This window comes from Trichoplusia ni, chromosome 15 (genome assembly GCF_003590095.1).
Source record: "Trichoplusia ni isolate ovarian cell line Hi5 chromosome 15, tn1, whole genome shotgun sequence".
NCBI classification, from domain to species: domain Eukaryota; kingdom Metazoa; phylum Arthropoda; class Insecta; order Lepidoptera; family Noctuidae; genus Trichoplusia; species Trichoplusia ni.
The window spans coordinates 9,404,224-9,422,643 of record NC_039492.1 but is presented as its reverse complement, the minus strand read 5'-3'; the positions used below and the strand labels follow the sequence as shown (position 1 = coordinate 9,422,643).

Sequence of the window (18,420 nt, the reverse complement as noted above, 5' to 3'; positions counted from 1 at the left end):
TTTACTTGACTTGAAAAGAAACAGGATCAGGCCTTACCTACAGCAATATCCAAACGAGTGAAGCCGCGGGCGACCGCTAGTAATAATTAGAAACTCACAAATTGATATACACTAGTCACATTACTACAGTAAAAATAAAAAATCCATTTCAATTAGAGATTTGTATGTTTGTGAAACTCCCCGCGACACAAGGCTTAAATTCCTTAGTGAGGGAGTCGTTTTTAAAAATCAAAACCAAAAAATGTCTACATATAAAACTATATCTGCAGCGGCAGCAGTTACTCGGACAACATGGAGGAGCAATCTGCCACCAGCCTGGTGTCCGCAGCCAGCCAGCGAGCCACGCAAGGACAGCCATTGGTACGGAACACTTAACTATACATACATGTTTGTCTGGGTGCTTGTTTGACGCTTTTTAAGGATTGAAGACAGAGATTGTACAGGTTGTTTTATTTGTTATTCCCTATATAGCCTTTATGCTATAGCAGGTTCGATACTAATGGCCAGTCACTTCTCTTGTCAAGGCTGTGGTAGGATATGTCGCTCTCGTATCGGTCTATTCAGTCATGAAAGGCGTTGTATCACAGACACCACCACATAAATCGTTTGTAATAGACGAAAAGGCCGTTGATTGATATAGCTTTTTGAAATTGGATGATGATGTTAATGTAATATAATATAATTTAATGTAATATAATTGCTGTAGCTGTTTAATGTAATATAATTAACAATTATCCAGATCTACAAAAGATGGTGATGATAATTTTTATTTTATGATTCCCAAATAGAATGTTAGTCATATTCTAAATTGACTGCTTCTCAATATTTTTTCTATGAAGTGTGAAATAGTTGGTGGAGGGAATTTGGATCTTATGCGGTAATGGATAGGGCTGTTTGTTTTTTTGAGTGTAAATGTAGTTTTTTTTGTGTTAACCTTTAATTTATAATATTCCGACAGCCATCGGCATGGATCAAAGGGAGATCGATGAAATAGCAGCTTGGCTTGCTCAGGAGAAGGTGTGTTTTGTTATTTTATTTTGTTTAATTTATTTATGCTTTAAATTTATCATTCACCTCGATTTATTTATTATTTCAAAACATTAATTTCATTTTGCGTTATAAGTTGTCAATTATTATGACTATCGCACAATATTTTGGCACAAAATATCGGTATCTGACGCAATTTAACTTAAGTAACGTATTGTTTGTACAACTGAGCCTTGTAGACACAAACCTCATTTGTAAATATTTCATATATTTAGCCCTAAAAAAGTATAGACTTGTTTCCTGCGAGAAGATGACGAAGATATAATATAATGGAAAGAAGAAAGAAGGTACAATATATAGAAATGTCTGTACACAAGGTTACAGTAGGTATATAAAGAATATACTTTTCTTCGTCTAAGACGTGAAACCTGTCGGAGGAGCCTACTGCTTAAAGTAAGACTGTTGGAAGTTATGGACGCGCGGCGGAACAGAGTATAATACCGTATATTACTATACTATACCGTAATTGCAAATTACTGGCTTTTAAGTATATTTGTTCGATATTTTCACGGACGGTGTGTCAAATATATAATTTTAATTTATAATGCATCAAGTTAAAGTTTATTTTCACGCTTGCGGCAACTGAATTCGACAGATATACTTCACAACCTGTCGCGACAACAACGCCAACTGGCGGATAAAAGCGGCAGCTTTGATTCTATTCTTTAATTTTATGTAACCCAGGCGGCGTCAGAAGCTAACCTGGGCACGGAGAGCGTCACCAGCGCGACTTCGACAAGTTCCTCGCGGAGCGCGCCGCCGCCGCCGACACGCTGCCCAACGCCAACACCAACACCAACACCAACGCCAACACCAACGCCAACACCAACCTGCTACACCCAGGCACCGCCAGATCAACAAGGACGAACAGGACTCCATGTTCGCACTTAATGTTGATAGTAAGATTATACGCAAACGAAACTGCTTTGAGTGCCAATAAGACTTGGTGATTCTGAAAGGATGTTCAAATCTGGCCGCTTTTTATGTAAAGATTGCCTGTTTATTGGACACTCCCCCCCACTCCGCCGCTATAATAAATTTCATAACCCTCGACTATTTATGCGGTTTAAAGTCAAATTCTTAATTCATCTGATGTGATTTACTAAGGTTTGACATATCCAAAAATATATGAGCATCCTTTCAGAAACTAGGATTACCAGATAACCTGAAGAGAACATCTCAAGGTTTCGTTTGAGTACAAAGGGTAAGGGCCCTTTTCTTGCACATGTCACTTGCCCAGGTACCCGAGAAATGTTAGGTGCGATGCGTGAGGCCTTTCCATTGAAGCGAAGCGTGGCTGGTGGAACGAAGACTCGAAGTCTACCAATAAAATTGCATAAATACAGCAGAGCAATAATTTTATGTGATCCTATTGGTTAATGTTATTTCGGTCCGCAGCCATGCTTTGCTTTAATTGAAAGTTAGCCCTAAAGCTCTTGTATATTTTATCTTCACTCACTATTGTTGCCGGGACGTGTGAATACTATCAAACGTTTATCAGTAGACATTTTTAATTGTCATAAAAGCGACAACTAGCTTTTGTTTTTAACAGAATTAAATCTTGCCACTCGAACTTAATTCGATTATCGGAGCTATTCTATCTGAAGTTAGTCTACTATTTGCTATTTTATTTTACCATGCAACATGTCTTATGGTAAACCGCTGCCACGTTTGCCCGACTACCACAGTACGTAGTTGTTAAGCGTTATTTTCGCATCGAATCATATAACACACCCCGCGATGACATCTAGTACTATCGTAATATCTCACATGTATTCGTATGCCGTTTGGTGCCTGGCTTTATAGTTGTATTTGAAATATTTTAAGCTGACTAATCGATTGCATCATCTACTAATTCTAAGGAAAAAAGTCTTTCATATATTTGAGATTATTAACTCCTTAACATCGCTATTTGTTTCATCAACTTAAATACTTCATATATACCTGTTTGGTGTTTAGCGTGGCAAACAATAAAGTACATGATACAGCCGCGTCATTGACTATGTATTACATTAGGCTAAGGTTACATTAGGTAGATTCTTTAATATATAACTTATCTAGACTTCACTAGACCGCGGGAGCATTTAATACAAGACCACTGGCGTTCGAATTATTGTATTATGCCATTTATTAACATTTTCTAGTATTGGAGAATGATCGTCGGAGGGTCGAGATTGTGATATATATTATTTTATATAGATATGTATATCGTGGTACTTTTATTTACTAGATTTAGTGATTGCTAAGATTGAATCAAGGTAACGTATTTGTATATTAATTTAGTACCTGTTGTACTGCATTTTGATTTGTTTTTGTTGATTATTGAAATTATAAGAAGTAAGAAGATGAAATGAAAATCGATGAAGTATTTAATGTATAAATATTATTTTGTCTTTAAATATAACGAGAATTATTACTGTACACATAAATATTGATGAGTTTTATATAAGTCTTGTATAATATCTTTGATCGTGTTTGATATCGAAATCGAACGTCTTGCACTTATGAATTTACGAAATGTATTTAATATCATGGTATATTAATTATAATTACTAATAATAACTTCCTTCGAAGGAGTATTGTATGAATTTGTTTTATCCTCACGTTGTAGTCTCGAGTGTTAGTAAATCGATCTGTATAAAGTATAGCATACATCGTAACACCGAACAAGTTACCCCTAGTTAGCCCCCACTGTACCAAAGTACCCATACACTAACGTGAACTAAGCCATTCCACATTTGTCTCAATTAAATGTTCTTTTGGTATTAATGTGATAATTTAAAAGAACAAGCTTAATGTTAATTATTTAAAAGGATTATTTTACGTTGTAATCGTTGTATTTAAGATAATAAAATAATTACCATACCAGATTGAATTTCATTTATTTGAAACATTTTTCACAAGTATTTGTGCAATGTGTATGGATTGCCTACTAAAAAGGTTAAAAAAATCATAAAAAGAAACATAAATAAGTTTTAAATTTGTTTATTTATCAATTTCTGTATCCACAATAGATACACAAATGCAGATTTGGCAAATACAATTACGAATATTTACATTTATAGACAGAATTACCAAATATACTTAGAAAATTACATTTTCAAAATCCTCACTAATTATCATTATGAAAGTAGCTAAATACATACGAGAATGCAAGTACATACGATTGAACTATTCAACGACACAAATTTCATTAAAAAAAAACACTAGAAAAAATACAACTTAACGGGTAATATGTCCGTTACAAGTAATTCTATTTTGTTGTGATGAATAAAATGTACAAGTAATGTAAAATATAAAAATAATAACGCCAATGCTCCTTCAACAAAACACTTGTTCGATGTAACTATAACTTGTACTAAGGAATGTCAAAATATTATACCATTATGATACAGAAATTATAAATACATTAGTTATACATAAACTAAGTTATGCTGCTGTTTATGCAAAATAAATTATGCCTTTAGAAAATAAATTAAACTTTTACTGGGTACTTGCACGAGATCGGGCCACATGTGTGGCGTTACATGATTCACGAATATACGGAGTATTACGTTACAAAATATCAGACAGTGCGTATTAACTTAGTTCGTTCAAGTACAACCTTAACACAATTTAAAGAACAAGTCAACAGTCTAGCAAATGAAATGCAAACGTGTTAGTTTAAGTATAAAAGTAAATAATTATAATCTATACAGTACAGTACTATACTATGGAAGTCTCATGAGAGTGTACTGGCCGTCGAGCGCTTATAACTCGTCTCTGGCTGGCAACTCGTCTTCTTCATCATCCTCGCTCTGGAAATAAAACAAGTTAATAAATAAATAAATAATAATAAATTGTTACATAAATAATATTAAACTTGTAACAGGCTGTGCTTTATCATAATACGACATATGAACAAGTATCTCAAATTAAGAACACTACGTTTATATTTAGAAAACTGATAATTATGCAATAACAACCGACAACTTGACACTACATGATAGTAAAAAAAACAAATGAAAGCATAACTATCTAAATATTCACTATTATAAACTACGACGAATTAAAGCACTAGCACTTGTATAGGTCATGCCTATAGTCATAGGTAAGGAACGTAGACACGATATTTTAATAACAACAGCTATCGTAATATTATTATGCGATGACCAAATAATTCTACAAAGGTTATCTGTAAGCCATACGTGGCTTCAAACTGACGTGTCAAGTGACGTATATAATCACGTGTATATAACAGACTACTGAACGCCACCTAAAAATAAATTAATTAGGAAACGCATCGAATCGCGAAAAAGTTGCACTACTAATAATAATAGCGGGCTTGAAATATTCAGATAAAATAACATGATTTCTACGCGTACATAATTTACATCTAATCAGAACGTTGATTGTGTTAGTTTCCGGTGTGTTTTCACCTGATTTTATTACATGTATAACTCAAAGAACATAACTGTATGTTTTCCTCTTTATGTAAATTCTTTACTTGGGCCTTGAAAATACGATACGAACATCTGCACAAACATCGCGTACCATTACATATTGAGCAGATACATAAAATTGTCGAACAAATTGGTTCCTTCTCTACACTACACAGACCATTTATTGAGTGGGCTTTATGTAAAGTATTTTTTCGAAAACACAATGAGTTCACTTTTAACGAGATTTTCAGCCTTAAAGATTTTTTTTTATCACAGAGAAGACTTTCTCCCATTTTGAGATAACAGGAATAGATATTGATAAATCTACAAAATATTTTTTTAACTTACCACACTGGGTTTAGGTTCAGCGCCCTCACCATCGCTCTCAACGAAGCTGGTCATAGCTGCCAGCGTCCTCTCGCCGTTGTAATCCTTCACCTGTAATAATAATAAGTAACATTTAAGATTAAATCGCAATAAAATGAGAAAAGTCGTTAACTGTAAAAGGAAAAATTATGTTAAGACTTGGCCTTGTTTGAAAGGCTTAGAGGAAAATGTTATAAAGACTTTTTTACACGAAACCTTTAATTGATAACTGTGAGAGTTAATCAATTGATTTCACCTACACATAAAATAGTTTCGTGCATTCGCCGACACGTCATGGATTGTCTAGCAACGTGGCCACAAAAAACCTATACGCTTTTTATGTTTAAATACCTAACCTTTAGTCACATACAAGTTAACGGTTCGTTTAAAACTGGTATTATAGATACCGTTAAGTATATTCAACTTTAATACTGTTAGGTTCCAGGTGACTAGATAGGCCATACGTAAAAAGTTTTGTCAAGAAGTCTTTAGAGGTTTTTAACGATAGATCATTTAATTTCTTTTTTGCATAGACAATATGGAATGCTGAATCAAAAATATTTATAAACTTCTAGTCATACTATAACCACTTTAATGAACTAGATTATTCTTGTATGAAATGAAATTATTTCTAGCAAATCACACGGTGTTCGCAATAAAAATAGACCGTTAAAATTGGTACTAGTTAAGATTACATACATTACTATTGAAGAAAATAACACACATGAACATATTTTAATAAAACTTACTGTTACTTGGAACACCTATATTGTTTCAAATTTTATGTTAGTTATTTGGTACGGTCGGCAATGCAAGCCGATGAACAAGATCAGTTTCACGTACTGTTTTAATTGATAAAAAAATTATGTTTTAATTTCATTTTTTTGGTAGAACTGAAGTGTTAAAACTCCTTTGTTCTTTATCATATTCAGGGGACTACTGACTACCAAAGCGAAGTGAATCCTGACCTAGTTACTTTGAAACCTTCCTATATCTAAACTTTTCTTAACGGAAAACAATACAATAGTGGTGAAGGGTGGGCGAGACTGGGTGCTGTCCAATGTACCTAATATGACCTTCAAAAAGTGCTTAGTAGCCTAATTTGAATAGAAATATAAATGACTTGATTTCGATACACTTCGCCTGAGCTTCACCGAACTATTCACCCATATCCAGAATGGACCGCGAAACGCTGAGTTGATTGAATACTTGTCAGATTCATTTGTTCCGTACCTGGTTGTCCTTAGTGTAGAGCTTGATGGTGGGGAAGGAGGTGATCTTGGTGTGCTCCAGCTCGTTGGCGGTGGCATCCATCTTGGCGATCACGACGTCATCGTCCTTCTCGAAGTGTTCGGCCAGCTTGTCGTAGATGGGAGCCAGCTGTTTGCAGTGGCCGCACCTGTACGGAGAATTGCATTATGAGTGAGGTTGTTACCGGCCTTTACTAATTCAAATAGGGAAGGGTATAGGTCACCACGTCAATGATAGATGAGCTCAAAGTGCCGCGAGAATATACCCACGTGAACCAAAAATTTATAAAATGTCTACATGCTTCTTTTTTATGACTGAGCTCCTTAAAGCGTGTGTTTTAATTTGGAAAGACAAAAATTAGAACAATAATGAGCGAGTCTTAAAAATAATCTCAATACGCTATTCTGAGTACCCATTAAAAAGGCTGTGAAGGGAGATAGGTAAACACCGTCTAAAATATTAAATATTATTCAGTTAAAGCTGGTAAATTGAAAGTCAAGTCCAAACAGTAGAGTAATAACGCAGATTGAACAAGGTTGATAAAATATTTATTTTCATAGTAGTCTAAGTTGACAGAATTGTTTGCTGCCCATGCCTAATTCAGGAACATTAGTTTTGTAATGACACAGCCTACACTACAGTAGTACAATTTATTAAAACTATAAATTGCATTGTTGTAGGCGTATAAAAAGCCGGTTTAAAATAAAACGTAGCGAATTAGAGAAAATAAAACATACTTTTTTCTCTAATAATGATTCAAAATTAATTCCACGCTCAAAAAAAGGGAGTAATCAATTAAAAATACTGCCTTACTTTTGAGAAATCTCTGTATCTGTTAAATTACCATAATGGGGTAAACATCTTTCAGGTCGTTGGGCAAACATTGACATTTGACAGCGCATTAATAACGACCCACTGAATGAGAACTAACGAGGCGTACACTTGTGCAAATTACACGACATCATTATAAATATAGGTATATTACGCAACAGACGTCTCCATATAATGGCAAGTTTTGTCTCGACACAGTCAGCAACAAAAGTCAAAGAACAAAATCCGATCAACGAGTTAAAAAATAGTAATAAAACCACTATAATATTGGTGTCCAGTAACTTAACAATAAAATTATGATATCAGCCTATTTGTTTCCCAGTCCCAAATCTAAGTCATCTTATTCAGATGCTTTGTAAATCTGATAATGTTCATGGAGTTTTGCTGCTGACTGTACTATTGAACTCGACCTAGAAACAGCCGAAGTTAATGGTATTACAATGTTATCGATACCGTGTTGCTCAGCATGAACCACTTATTAAAACACAAGAATGATAAGAGTACACGCGGTTACTTATTATTTATTTTACAGAATTGTGATGCAATAACTTTTATATTTACTTTTATGTATCGTCCTTAATCATTCTTTTGTGTACTAATAGAGTATCTTTGTTTTAAATTATACCTATTTCTAGAATAAATAAAAACAATTTTTAATTGCCGCCATTGTGAAATTCTTTATCATTAGCGATTGCCAACATTTTCTAGGTATCCTACGTGCAGGTTTTATCAATTTTGATAAATAAAATTGTACATACGCTAGACGTGTACGTATTTCGAACGTTATATCTAGGCTATATTTTAAATCTATTAAAGCTCTGATCAACTGTGTACTGTTATTATAAAAAAGGCCTTTGTGATATGTAACACATTTCGTGAAGCAATTATTTTTAAACAAACTACATAAATCTCTCTTCTTATTTAGGACTTAACAAACATATTTAGAAACTCTATTCTATCAACGACTTTTACAAAGATTAAATATAATCTTTGAATGATTACTCATTAACGGCCGCTTTCTATATTCGATCTCAATCCCTAATTTACGGATCGAGATTGACATTTGAATCCATTTCCAACTTTTAGTGTTTCTATAACCGATCCATGGATCGTTTTGTCGATCTTTTTCTTCAATCTATCTTTGGGAGGGCGGATCGAGATTTTAGATTGGTATTTGTATGAAAGTGACAGTTATGCGTTTTCTATAACCGATCTCTGGTTTTGACAAATCGATTTTTGACATTTTTGATCTATAATCGCGATCCCCAATTTTTTACGGATTGTACTGAGAAATCTGTGAAAATGGAAATATTTTCAAGTGATAGTGATAGCGATCTTGAAGTATTAGCTCAGCTATCGGACTGGGATAGTAGTGACAGCGACGACAAACAAAATCTGTCCTCAAAATTTGTAATTGTGATTGTGATGTATCGAGTGGCTGTTTTTTTTTCTGCACTTTACTTGTAAACGGGGGTCAAGGATTTAAGCTGAAGACCAGCGGACGCTTAAACTTTTTTTCTTTCGGTATTATAGTTTTTGTGTACTAAGTACACTTTTACCAATATCTGTAATACTGGAATCAATAGATAACGATTATAATATTCTCGTTTTGATTTATTTATTTAAAACCATGAAGTATCATTACAGGGTTTACCCTAATGCGACAACTTAGAACTTAAACTAAACAAAAATTGCAACACATTACATTATTAAAAACACATAAACACGTCAGTCTGATTTTGAAGAAGTTGGTGGTGTGGAGAGCTCTTGTAAGAGGTGCTTTGGCGAGCAAATTTGTTCTCGCTGTAGGTGCGGGCTTCGCCGCCGCCACAAGAAGCGGTGTGTACCGGACACGCTCAAGCGCTGCTATACTTCCGGGTGATTCTCCACTCCACGAAGCACCTTCACCAAGAAGACGACCAGTGCAAACTCCCGTCTCATATACAGTTGATCATTGCCAACCATGCTCAGAACAAACAGAGTGGGATCCATGAGTAGGTAGAACGGATACACCCCATACAGTTTCTTGTACAGATGGCGCGTGAACTTATTCTGAACGCGTTCGAATATTGCCGCTGTATTCTATTCTATAACTGAGACATCGGAAAAACAAACAACAAATAAACTTGCGATTTTAAAATATATTATGTTAATGTCAAACTGACTGACAACTTTTCGATTGACTGACGTTCCGTTGCTGGTCAATAAACGTTTATTGTCGTTTATGCTTTTTCTAATCTTGAGGTAGAATTACAGAATTTTACCGCTACGACTTCCCAATCATTTATTTTTTTATTTTGTGCACTTTCTAGTGATTATACATAAAATAGATAAGCTTTAAGAAAAAAGTCACCATTTTACTCATTAATAATCGCTGAATTACTTTTTCTGCACATGCGTAAAACAAAACGTTTAGCAGGGCGATCTATCCGTTTTTTTTCGATGGATTTCGAGACGAGATCGATTAATGAAATGCAGATTCAAGCTCAATCAAGGGATTGAGTAAAATCTGGATTGATCGGAATCTTAGATTCGGGATCGAATATAGAAAGCGGCCGTAAATCGTGGTTACAGATTATTTTTTATTTTTTTATCTATTCGAAATTTCCTCCTTTGGCGAAATGGCATCGTCTCCTTTCACAGTACGATATTGTTACTGTAATTCACTAACAATATCGAAATAAAATTACGTATTTACTTACCATGGGGCGTAGAACTCGACGAGCACCTTCTTGTTGGTGTCGAAGACGACCTCATCGAAGTTGGTGGCGACGAGGACCTTGACGGGCTTGGCGGCCCAGTCCGAGGGCAGCTCCTCGCTCAGCAGGTGCTGCTTCAGGGTACCGGCGAAGAAGGATTGGACGAATTCCTGTTGCGAAACAATGTGATGAATTAGATAGAGTTCATATACAAGGACAGAAGTGGGATTTATTATAATATTGTTCTGTCAGGAGCAAAACCATCATTTAGTAGAGATATGGTTTGAAACGAGGTGGATCCGAAGAAGTAGCGAGTGTGGTTAAACCCAAAAAAACACTTATTCCAGCCTATATTCCAAGTATTTATTTATTTGAATTACCTGAACTATCTCAGCTACAATAATTGAGTATATAGTGCCTAGTTACAGAAAATCTCATCCACCACGTAAGCATGAATTATAAAACAAAAGTTTCAACGTTATTTGAATAAGTGTTCTCATACAGAATCCACTATAAATAAGTGTTATTAAAGCAAAAAACAATTTTAATGTCAAGTTAAAAAAAATGTTCCATTTAAATCAAACGTCACAATACAGTTAACCTCATATAAGTCGCAAACTCTCATAATGACCACTTAATATGTGTACTAAAATAATTTTACTACTACGAAAATCGACTCGTGAATATTAAGTATACAATTATTCAGGTAATTTCATTGCTTGTCAAATGCTATCGATTATGAGTCTGTAATTACACAAATAAAATACCAATAAACTAACGTCTGAGCAGTAACATTCGACTGTTATTATCGAATATCGCAAACGTAGCAATATAATTGCATATTATTTGATACCCTCCTTATCACGTCATATGCCTAAGTTTTCATGAAAATGCCTAGTCAAGTTGTTCTCATACTGTAGAGCATAGTTTAACGAATTAAGGCGTGACTGGCCTATTGGTCTGGTGTTTAGTGGCCCTGACTGCTATACCAGAGGTTGTGTAGGGGTTGCATTCCTACCCAGGACAAATGTTAGCACAATCTTTCGTCCCGTGTCTTGGTATAATGTATCTATATTACGTATTTATTTAGAAATATTTAAGTATGCTTATCAGTTGTCTAGGAGTCACGATACAGGCTTTAAAAATATCCAATATCCACATACTTTACACATTTTATTCATTATTTTATTCATACACACTTTCTTTTGCATTTTTTGGTACTTTTTGGTATCTATTAAACCGTATGACTAACTGCCGTTTGTAATACTTTTTTTCTATCATATAGAGCTATTTGCGCTACATCGTACATGACACATTATTGTATATAAAATAAACAATATAAATACGGAAGTGTTTATATTCTTACTGTTTACGGAAAAATAACCTAGACCATGTGTGAACCGGCTGTTACACTTAGCCTCGAACCCAACAGTTCGTTTGACATTTGATGGAAATACAGATGCATTTCATTTCATCATACGAGAAAAGAAAAGACTGTTTTAGTGTGTACATGAAGAAATACAGTACTGTGCAGTACTGGTATTTAAAATAGGTTGTTCAGGGCGGAAAAATTAAAACTTTTTTTTACGGTTTTACCTCTCCTTTGAACCCATAAGCCTACGTGTAAAAACTCTATTCTATCAACTATCTATCTATCTTATCATCCCGCAGCACGAATTCAATCAATGATGATATATCATTGATTTAAAAAGTTAAGGAAAGAGGAAGATTTTCTCATTGATACACCATTAATTTTATATACAGTGAATATTTGTGTAAAGTAGACCTTGAACAGCGTAAGTTTCAAATCCGCCTCTGCCTACATGATACGTAGGTTTAGATCTATATATATGATAACATACTACTTTGAGACATAAACAGTTATCCGTATGCATGACGTAGCGGACTTGTTCCGTGACTGTGTCATTAATCACGGCTATAGTCGCCATGTTACGGCGTGTTGCATCAATTGTATAGTGGATAGATTCATTTGTTTTAGAGGTGATATAACTATTCGTTCAAGAAGGTTTCCTTTAAGGCCATGTTTTCAGTCATTGTTCATTTACTTAAAACATCATGAAGATGAACTGTATAATATTTAATATAGATACGTATAAACTAGTTTAAATATATCCAATATATCCATACTTTCATTATGCATTCGAAAGGCTAACCACATAGATGCTTATAGGTTTCGTATCTACAAACATTTTATAGGTAGATGACTAAGTTGTCATGACATTCGTATTTTTAATCTCCGTCGCTATAGTTCACACTGACGTGGTGTATAAAGATCAAAGTCTCATAATGCATAATGAGTAGACAAACGCAAAGAAAAATTAATAACGCTATAAGTGTCGAATTACTCATAATATGAAAAAGGAAGATTTACTTATAAGGAAAAGAAATCTGATATTTTAACACGAAAATAGTTTCGTGTTAAAAATAGTTTTGTATTAATAATATACCAGTTTAGTAATACTAATGTTTTAACCGCGAAAGTTTGTAAGTTTTGATGGATGTTTGTTAATCTTTTACGCATAAACCATTAAACGGATTTGGTCGAAATTTGGTACACAGATAGTTCATAAACCGGGCAGAGCCGCTGGCAATTGCTAGTCACGAGATCACCTAACTAGTGTCCACCTCAATAGTGAACTTTTATTGAATAAACAACAAAAAAATCTGAAGTTAAATGCAATATTGCTTAGTTTCCTGATACTGGATACTGGATAATTAGAATGTAGTAACTTATAATCACCAACTAATTGAGCGCATTATCGTCGTCAGCAGGCGATAACGCGTAATATTACATAACAACCAGTGAATATTATGGTAGCTCGTTATCGCTTATTTAATGCTAGCTGTTATATCAACTTTTATGAAATTTAACAGATTAATTGTTATTTGTAAATATGTAGGCAAAGATCATCTTTAGAAACATTGTTTTAAGTACAGACAAGAATTAAAATTATTTAACTCACGATCAATGCTTTTTTCTTAACGACTATCTTAGGCCTGATATTTTTTATTTTCGGGATAGGTAGTATTTTTAGTTTATTACCTCTATCATTCATACTACACGCATAATCCGATTTTTCATTAGAATCTTTATACCATTACTTCCTAACCTTCCATCTTTATGTTGCAACTGACACTATATTTGCCAAACAATAATACAACTGTAGTCGTTACGACTTACCTCGATGGAGTTGGCGCTAAGCTCGTTGTTGGTCGGCTTGTATTTAGCCATGTCCTGTTCTAGAGCGATCAGACGAGCTGACGGGATCTCGTCCTTCCTCATGCCGAAGAATTCAAGGATTCTGTATGAAAAACAATTAAATCAGAAATACTCAAAAGATTAATAAAAAATTAAAAATAGATGTTTTAATACCTATAAATACAATGACTAATATTTTTTTTATATTGTCATCTTAGTGTGGGTTGATTATTATAATCAATGAGATGAAATCTCCACGAGAGAAGGGAGAATAACGTTTTATCGAATTTTCAAATATTTAAACATTCAAGTGTACACTAAGTGTAAGTAGCAAAGAGGACGCACAGTATACACATGCTTTTTTTTTACAATAAATTTAAGTAACATTTATATGGGACGCTAAACATAGACTGTTCCTTAAAAAATCTTTAAAAGCTCCCTATACTGGTCACGGGAATTAAGGAATTTTAAGCTGAATATTGTTAATATTACAGTAACAAGAATGTTGAGGACTTTAATCTGAAAAACGCTAAGCAGCGGAGATAAACTAATCGAGAGTAAGATATTTACGACTTAATCCCTGCACATAAACAAATTTATCTTATCTTAAACTACTCGTGCTATACCTCAAAAGCAATTTAAATATTTCAGTATAATAGTCCTGATACTTCTCAATTCACACTTGATATGGAGTTTAAAATTCATTATTGTGTATTTTTGGTGTCCTTTTCTCTTAAAAGGCTTAACTAATTTTGATAAAATTTCGTATTCAGGTACCTAACATTCAGGTCAACACGGAAAAGACTATGTATGCACTGCTGCATGTATTTATAGTATGTGTGTATGTGTTTAGAGCCTTTAGAGTTTACTTTACCTCTGGTGTTCATCTTCATCAGCGTCGATGGCCACAGACATAACTCTGTCACGGTAGTTCTTGGCAACGGGCTTGAGTTCCTCAGTGTATTTGTCAAAGTCGCCATTTTTCTAAAAAACAAACAACGCCTATAAAACAAAATCCTAGCCCAATCGTCAAGTAAAGGTCAATGTCCAGGGTTCAATGAACTCTGACGTATTTGCGTAGACGAGCCGTCGTTGTTAAGTAAACTAAGTGGGTGTGATCTTACTTTCTTATTAACAGGATGCATAAAGAAATATATATTTTATTTACTATTTTACACAAGGTTAATGTATAAATATGTGATAAATGCAAACCTTTATTTAAAAAAAAATTGCTTTATCGAACGATGTCAAATAATCACGACTTACAATTTACACGGCTGAGAAAGCAAAGATTTAAATGATTCATCAACTAATACGATTGTTGTAATGAACAGTGAAAGTTCACGTGCAGGTCATCAGTTCAAATCGCAACCTATTCACACAACGTGAAATCGTGAAAGTACATCTTGTCTTACTTTCAAGAGTAACCTTTAGATTAACGATAGATTTAACGTACGGATATTTAATTTAAAAAGAGGAGCTCGTGGCTAAGCTATAACCGCATAAGTGATTCGATCACAGGTTAAGCTATGCTTGACGCGGTTGGTCCGTAGATGGGTGACCATCTTTGTCATAGCGAGTTCCTGCGTGTCCCGGCTGTTAATTCTACATCTTTGACAGTCGTTACAGGTAGTCAGAAGCTTGAAAAAGTCTGACAGCCAGTCTAACCAAGGGGTGTTGTGTTGCCCAGGTAACTGGGTTGAGGAGGTCAGATAGGCAGTCGCTCCTTGTAAAACACTGGTACTCAGCTGAAACCGGTTGGACTGGTAGCCGACCCCAACATGGTTGGGAAAAGGCTAGGCCGATGATGATGATATTTAATTTAAACGATATGTATGATAAGGTGGGCGATACGTACAAGTTCAACAATGTTTGCCGCTAAAGTGACTTCGGTAACACGTTCAAAACTGGTTTGAGACTCCAATTAATAATAGCAGACAGTTGTCGTCCACAATTCGAATGTCTTGCTATACACACGATGTATTTAAAGAGAAGGCTGCTACACTTTGTAATGTTATCAGTCAAGTCGAATTGTAATGAATATCGATTTACATTTTAAACCGGAATACAGTCTTAAAATGTCCAACTGTATTATCTTATGGCTTCCGGTGTGAACACTTTTAATCGGCATTTGGCGAAAAATAACAATAGATGCATTAATAATAAAGTAAGTATTTGTCTAAAGATTGATCTTAATTTAAGTAGAATAAAAGACATCTGTCATAAGAAACTACGGACACTACACTGAAAATGGTTCTATCAAGAATTTATAACTGCAACTTTAAAAGACTGTCATTGTAGTACGTTTATTCTCAACACCCTTAATATCAACCTTCTAAAATATCAAAATAGTCAGTCTTTCGCAAATACGTAAGGTTCATTTTCGCAAAACACACAAAGAGAGACTGGCACCAACCTTGGACAGGAACAAGAGCAGGTGGTATTTGATCTGTCCTCCGAAGATCTTGGAGGCGGTCTCGTGGGAGAACTCGACGATGGTAGGCATGCTGTGGACGAACACCCAGGTCTTGAACAGGTCCTCGTCGAATTTCTCGCCTTCGTACTTGACGCGGGGCTCTTCGAACTAAATGGGACAAAAGAAATAATTAGCGAAAATTAAAAAATTATAGTTAATTTGTGTTAATATGAATGATAACTTAATATAGATTATCAATCTCCAAAATCCCTTATCATCCATCAGGGCAATTAAAATCAATGTGATAAGTTACAGAGATAAGATCTTCACACAATGACACACAAAGGATGTAAAGCTACAGAAGTGGACAATTGGATGCAATTCACTTTACTTCCATTTATCTGTGAGGCCAACAAACTTATTATCTCACAACCCAATAGGAGGACAATATCAATTTTGTGTGATACAAATATGTACATATGAATATATCAGCTATTGTTAGACAATATGACAAGTGACTTATAATGATATTAGGCCACCAAAATTGTCCATCTGTGTACATATTAATTTGATTTAAATAATGTAAAAATTACTTTAATTGCTTCATATCTCAAGTACTAATCAAGAAGTCAAAATTACTTACGTTTTTGAACAGAACAATGTCTTCATCTTCAGCTTCCAATTCTCCGATGACTTTCTCGTCAGACACAATAGCGAAGACCTGGTCGTCAACAGCGCTGGCAACACCCAAGAATGCCTTAGCTTTAGAGCTGCTCTGATCCGAAAAGAAACCGAAGATGATGACATTGTTGGCGCCAATGAGTTCCTTAGCCTGTTCAGCGGAGGTGACCTCAATGGCTGGGGGACCAGTCTTCTTCTTCAACCAAGTGATGATGTCATCAGCTTGACGGCCACCTAAGTGAAAGGATATAAGTTATTAATATTTATAAAAAGCTAGTATTTTTCAATGAATGTTTATTCTTATGATTCTAAATTAGACATGATTTACCTATTTTTTTTACAATTAAAAAAGCAACTTTATTCAAAAGTAATTATTATTTTGTAAAACAATCAATGACGAAACTTATGAGGCATAGCAAGAAAAACGTAAAATATTTATGTTTTATGAATGAACCATGAAAAGTTATTTAAGGATAATTATTATCGGCTATTTGGAATAATCGTAACATACCGGAGTAATCAATAGGGTTGCCGTTCCTGAAGAATTTCAGAGTGGGGTATCCTCGGACACCGTAGCTTTCGGCGAGCTCCTGCTCCTGCGTGGCATCAACCTTGGCCAGTTTGATGGGAGACTCCTCCTCGGCCAGCTTGGTGGCGGCCTTAGCGTACTCCGGAGCGAGGGACTTGCAGTGACCGCACCATGGCGCATCTGCAAACAGTAGACATGAATCACAAAGGCTCGCAAACGTGCCGACATGCGCGATACCACGCTGATCGACGTGTCATTCAATACACAATAAATTAATCAGTTACAAAGAAATAAGCCACAAATACTGTGCAATCAGACATGAAAAAAACATAGTAACTATTCATAAAAACTTACAAAATTCAACTAGAATGAAGTTGTTTGATGCAACAACATTATCGAAGTTGGATTTGCTAAGTACGAGTACATTTTCTTCAGTGGGTACTTCGTCAGCCAAAACGGCGCCCAAAAGGGCTATCGCCGTAAAAAGAATTACTTTCATGGTGAAAAAGTCAGCACTTCACAAGCTTGCTCCGAAGACGAAACTCTACAAAATGCCGAAATAGTGCCACTTCATTCACTCCCGTCTCACTTGACGTGGCAGCGTCGATCGTGTGTTTAGCTGTGATTGGTCGGTTGCTGTTTTTTTTTTTTAACGTTATGACGAAGGAATCATTGTAGAAATCATGACAATTTTGTGTATCGATTTTACAAGAACTACAAAATTCAGCTGTGAAACATAATCTTTTATTTTTAGGAGCACCATCCTTTAAAATCAAACTTGTTTTAAGCTCGTTACATTATTAAAGACGAAGTACTAATCAACTTTTCTTACGAGAAGAAAAAAAAATCTTGTAAAAAATACATTATTTCAATTCAATTTTAAAACCTTTTTAACACCTGAAAACAGTCTATAAACTGAAAACTACGATATTTTGAAAAAGTGATTCTGATAATTTTCA

General features: G+C 34.8%; 2 protein-coding genes across 2 annotated transcripts; one reads left to right on the top strand and one right to left on the bottom strand.

The window, feature by feature from the left end:
• Positions 1 to 237: 237 nt before the first annotated feature.
• Positions 238 to 1,938, top strand: LOC113501415 (classical arabinogalactan protein 10-like). The gene is made up of 2 exons (XM_026882543.1): positions 238 to 360; positions 1,732 to 1,938. Exons 1-2 carry the CDS (start codon positions 292 to 294, stop codon positions 1,936 to 1,938), a joined length of 276 nt encoding a protein of 91 aa, XP_026738344.1. The 5' UTR covers positions 238 to 291.
• A 2,089-nt stretch (positions 1,939 to 4,027) lies between these two features.
• Positions 4,028 to 18,048, bottom strand: LOC113501048 (protein disulfide-isomerase). Its single transcript, XM_026882033.1, has 10 exons — positions 17,816 to 18,048; positions 17,444 to 17,641; positions 16,895 to 17,166; positions 16,252 to 16,419; positions 14,710 to 14,819; positions 13,818 to 13,938; positions 10,619 to 10,785; positions 7,068 to 7,233; positions 5,817 to 5,906; positions 4,028 to 4,844 (listed from the first exon to the last, which is right to left on the bottom strand). Exons 1-10 carry the CDS (start codon positions 17,958 to 17,960, stop codon positions 4,797 to 4,799), a joined length of 1,485 nt encoding a protein of 494 aa, XP_026737834.1. The 5' UTR covers positions 17,961 to 18,048; the 3' UTR covers positions 4,028 to 4,796.
• Between the last annotated feature and the right edge of the window lie 372 nt (positions 18,049 to 18,420).

Excerpts from the sequence above, each read along its gene's own strand:
- LOC113501415 (XM_026882543.1), top strand. The coding sequence starts at position 292 with ATGGAGGAGCAATCTGCCACCAGCCTGGTGTCCGCAGCCAGCCAGCGA. Across the intron at positions 361-1,731 it reads CCACGCAAGGACAGCCATTG|GCGGCGTCAGAAGCTAACCT; the intron begins GTACGGAACACT and ends TATGTAACCCAG.
- LOC113501048 (XM_026882033.1), bottom strand. The coding sequence starts at position 17,960 with ATGAAAGTAATTCTTTTTACGGCGATAGCCCTTTTGGGCGCCGTTTTG. Across the intron at positions 13,939-14,709 it reads GATGAAGATGAACACCAGAG|AATCCTTGAATTCTTCGGCA; the intron begins GTAAAGTAAACT and ends TTTTTCATACAG. Across the intron at positions 5,907-7,067 it reads TCTACACTAAGGACAACCAG|GTGAAGGATTACAACGGCGA; the intron begins GTACGGAACAAA and ends TTATTATTACAG.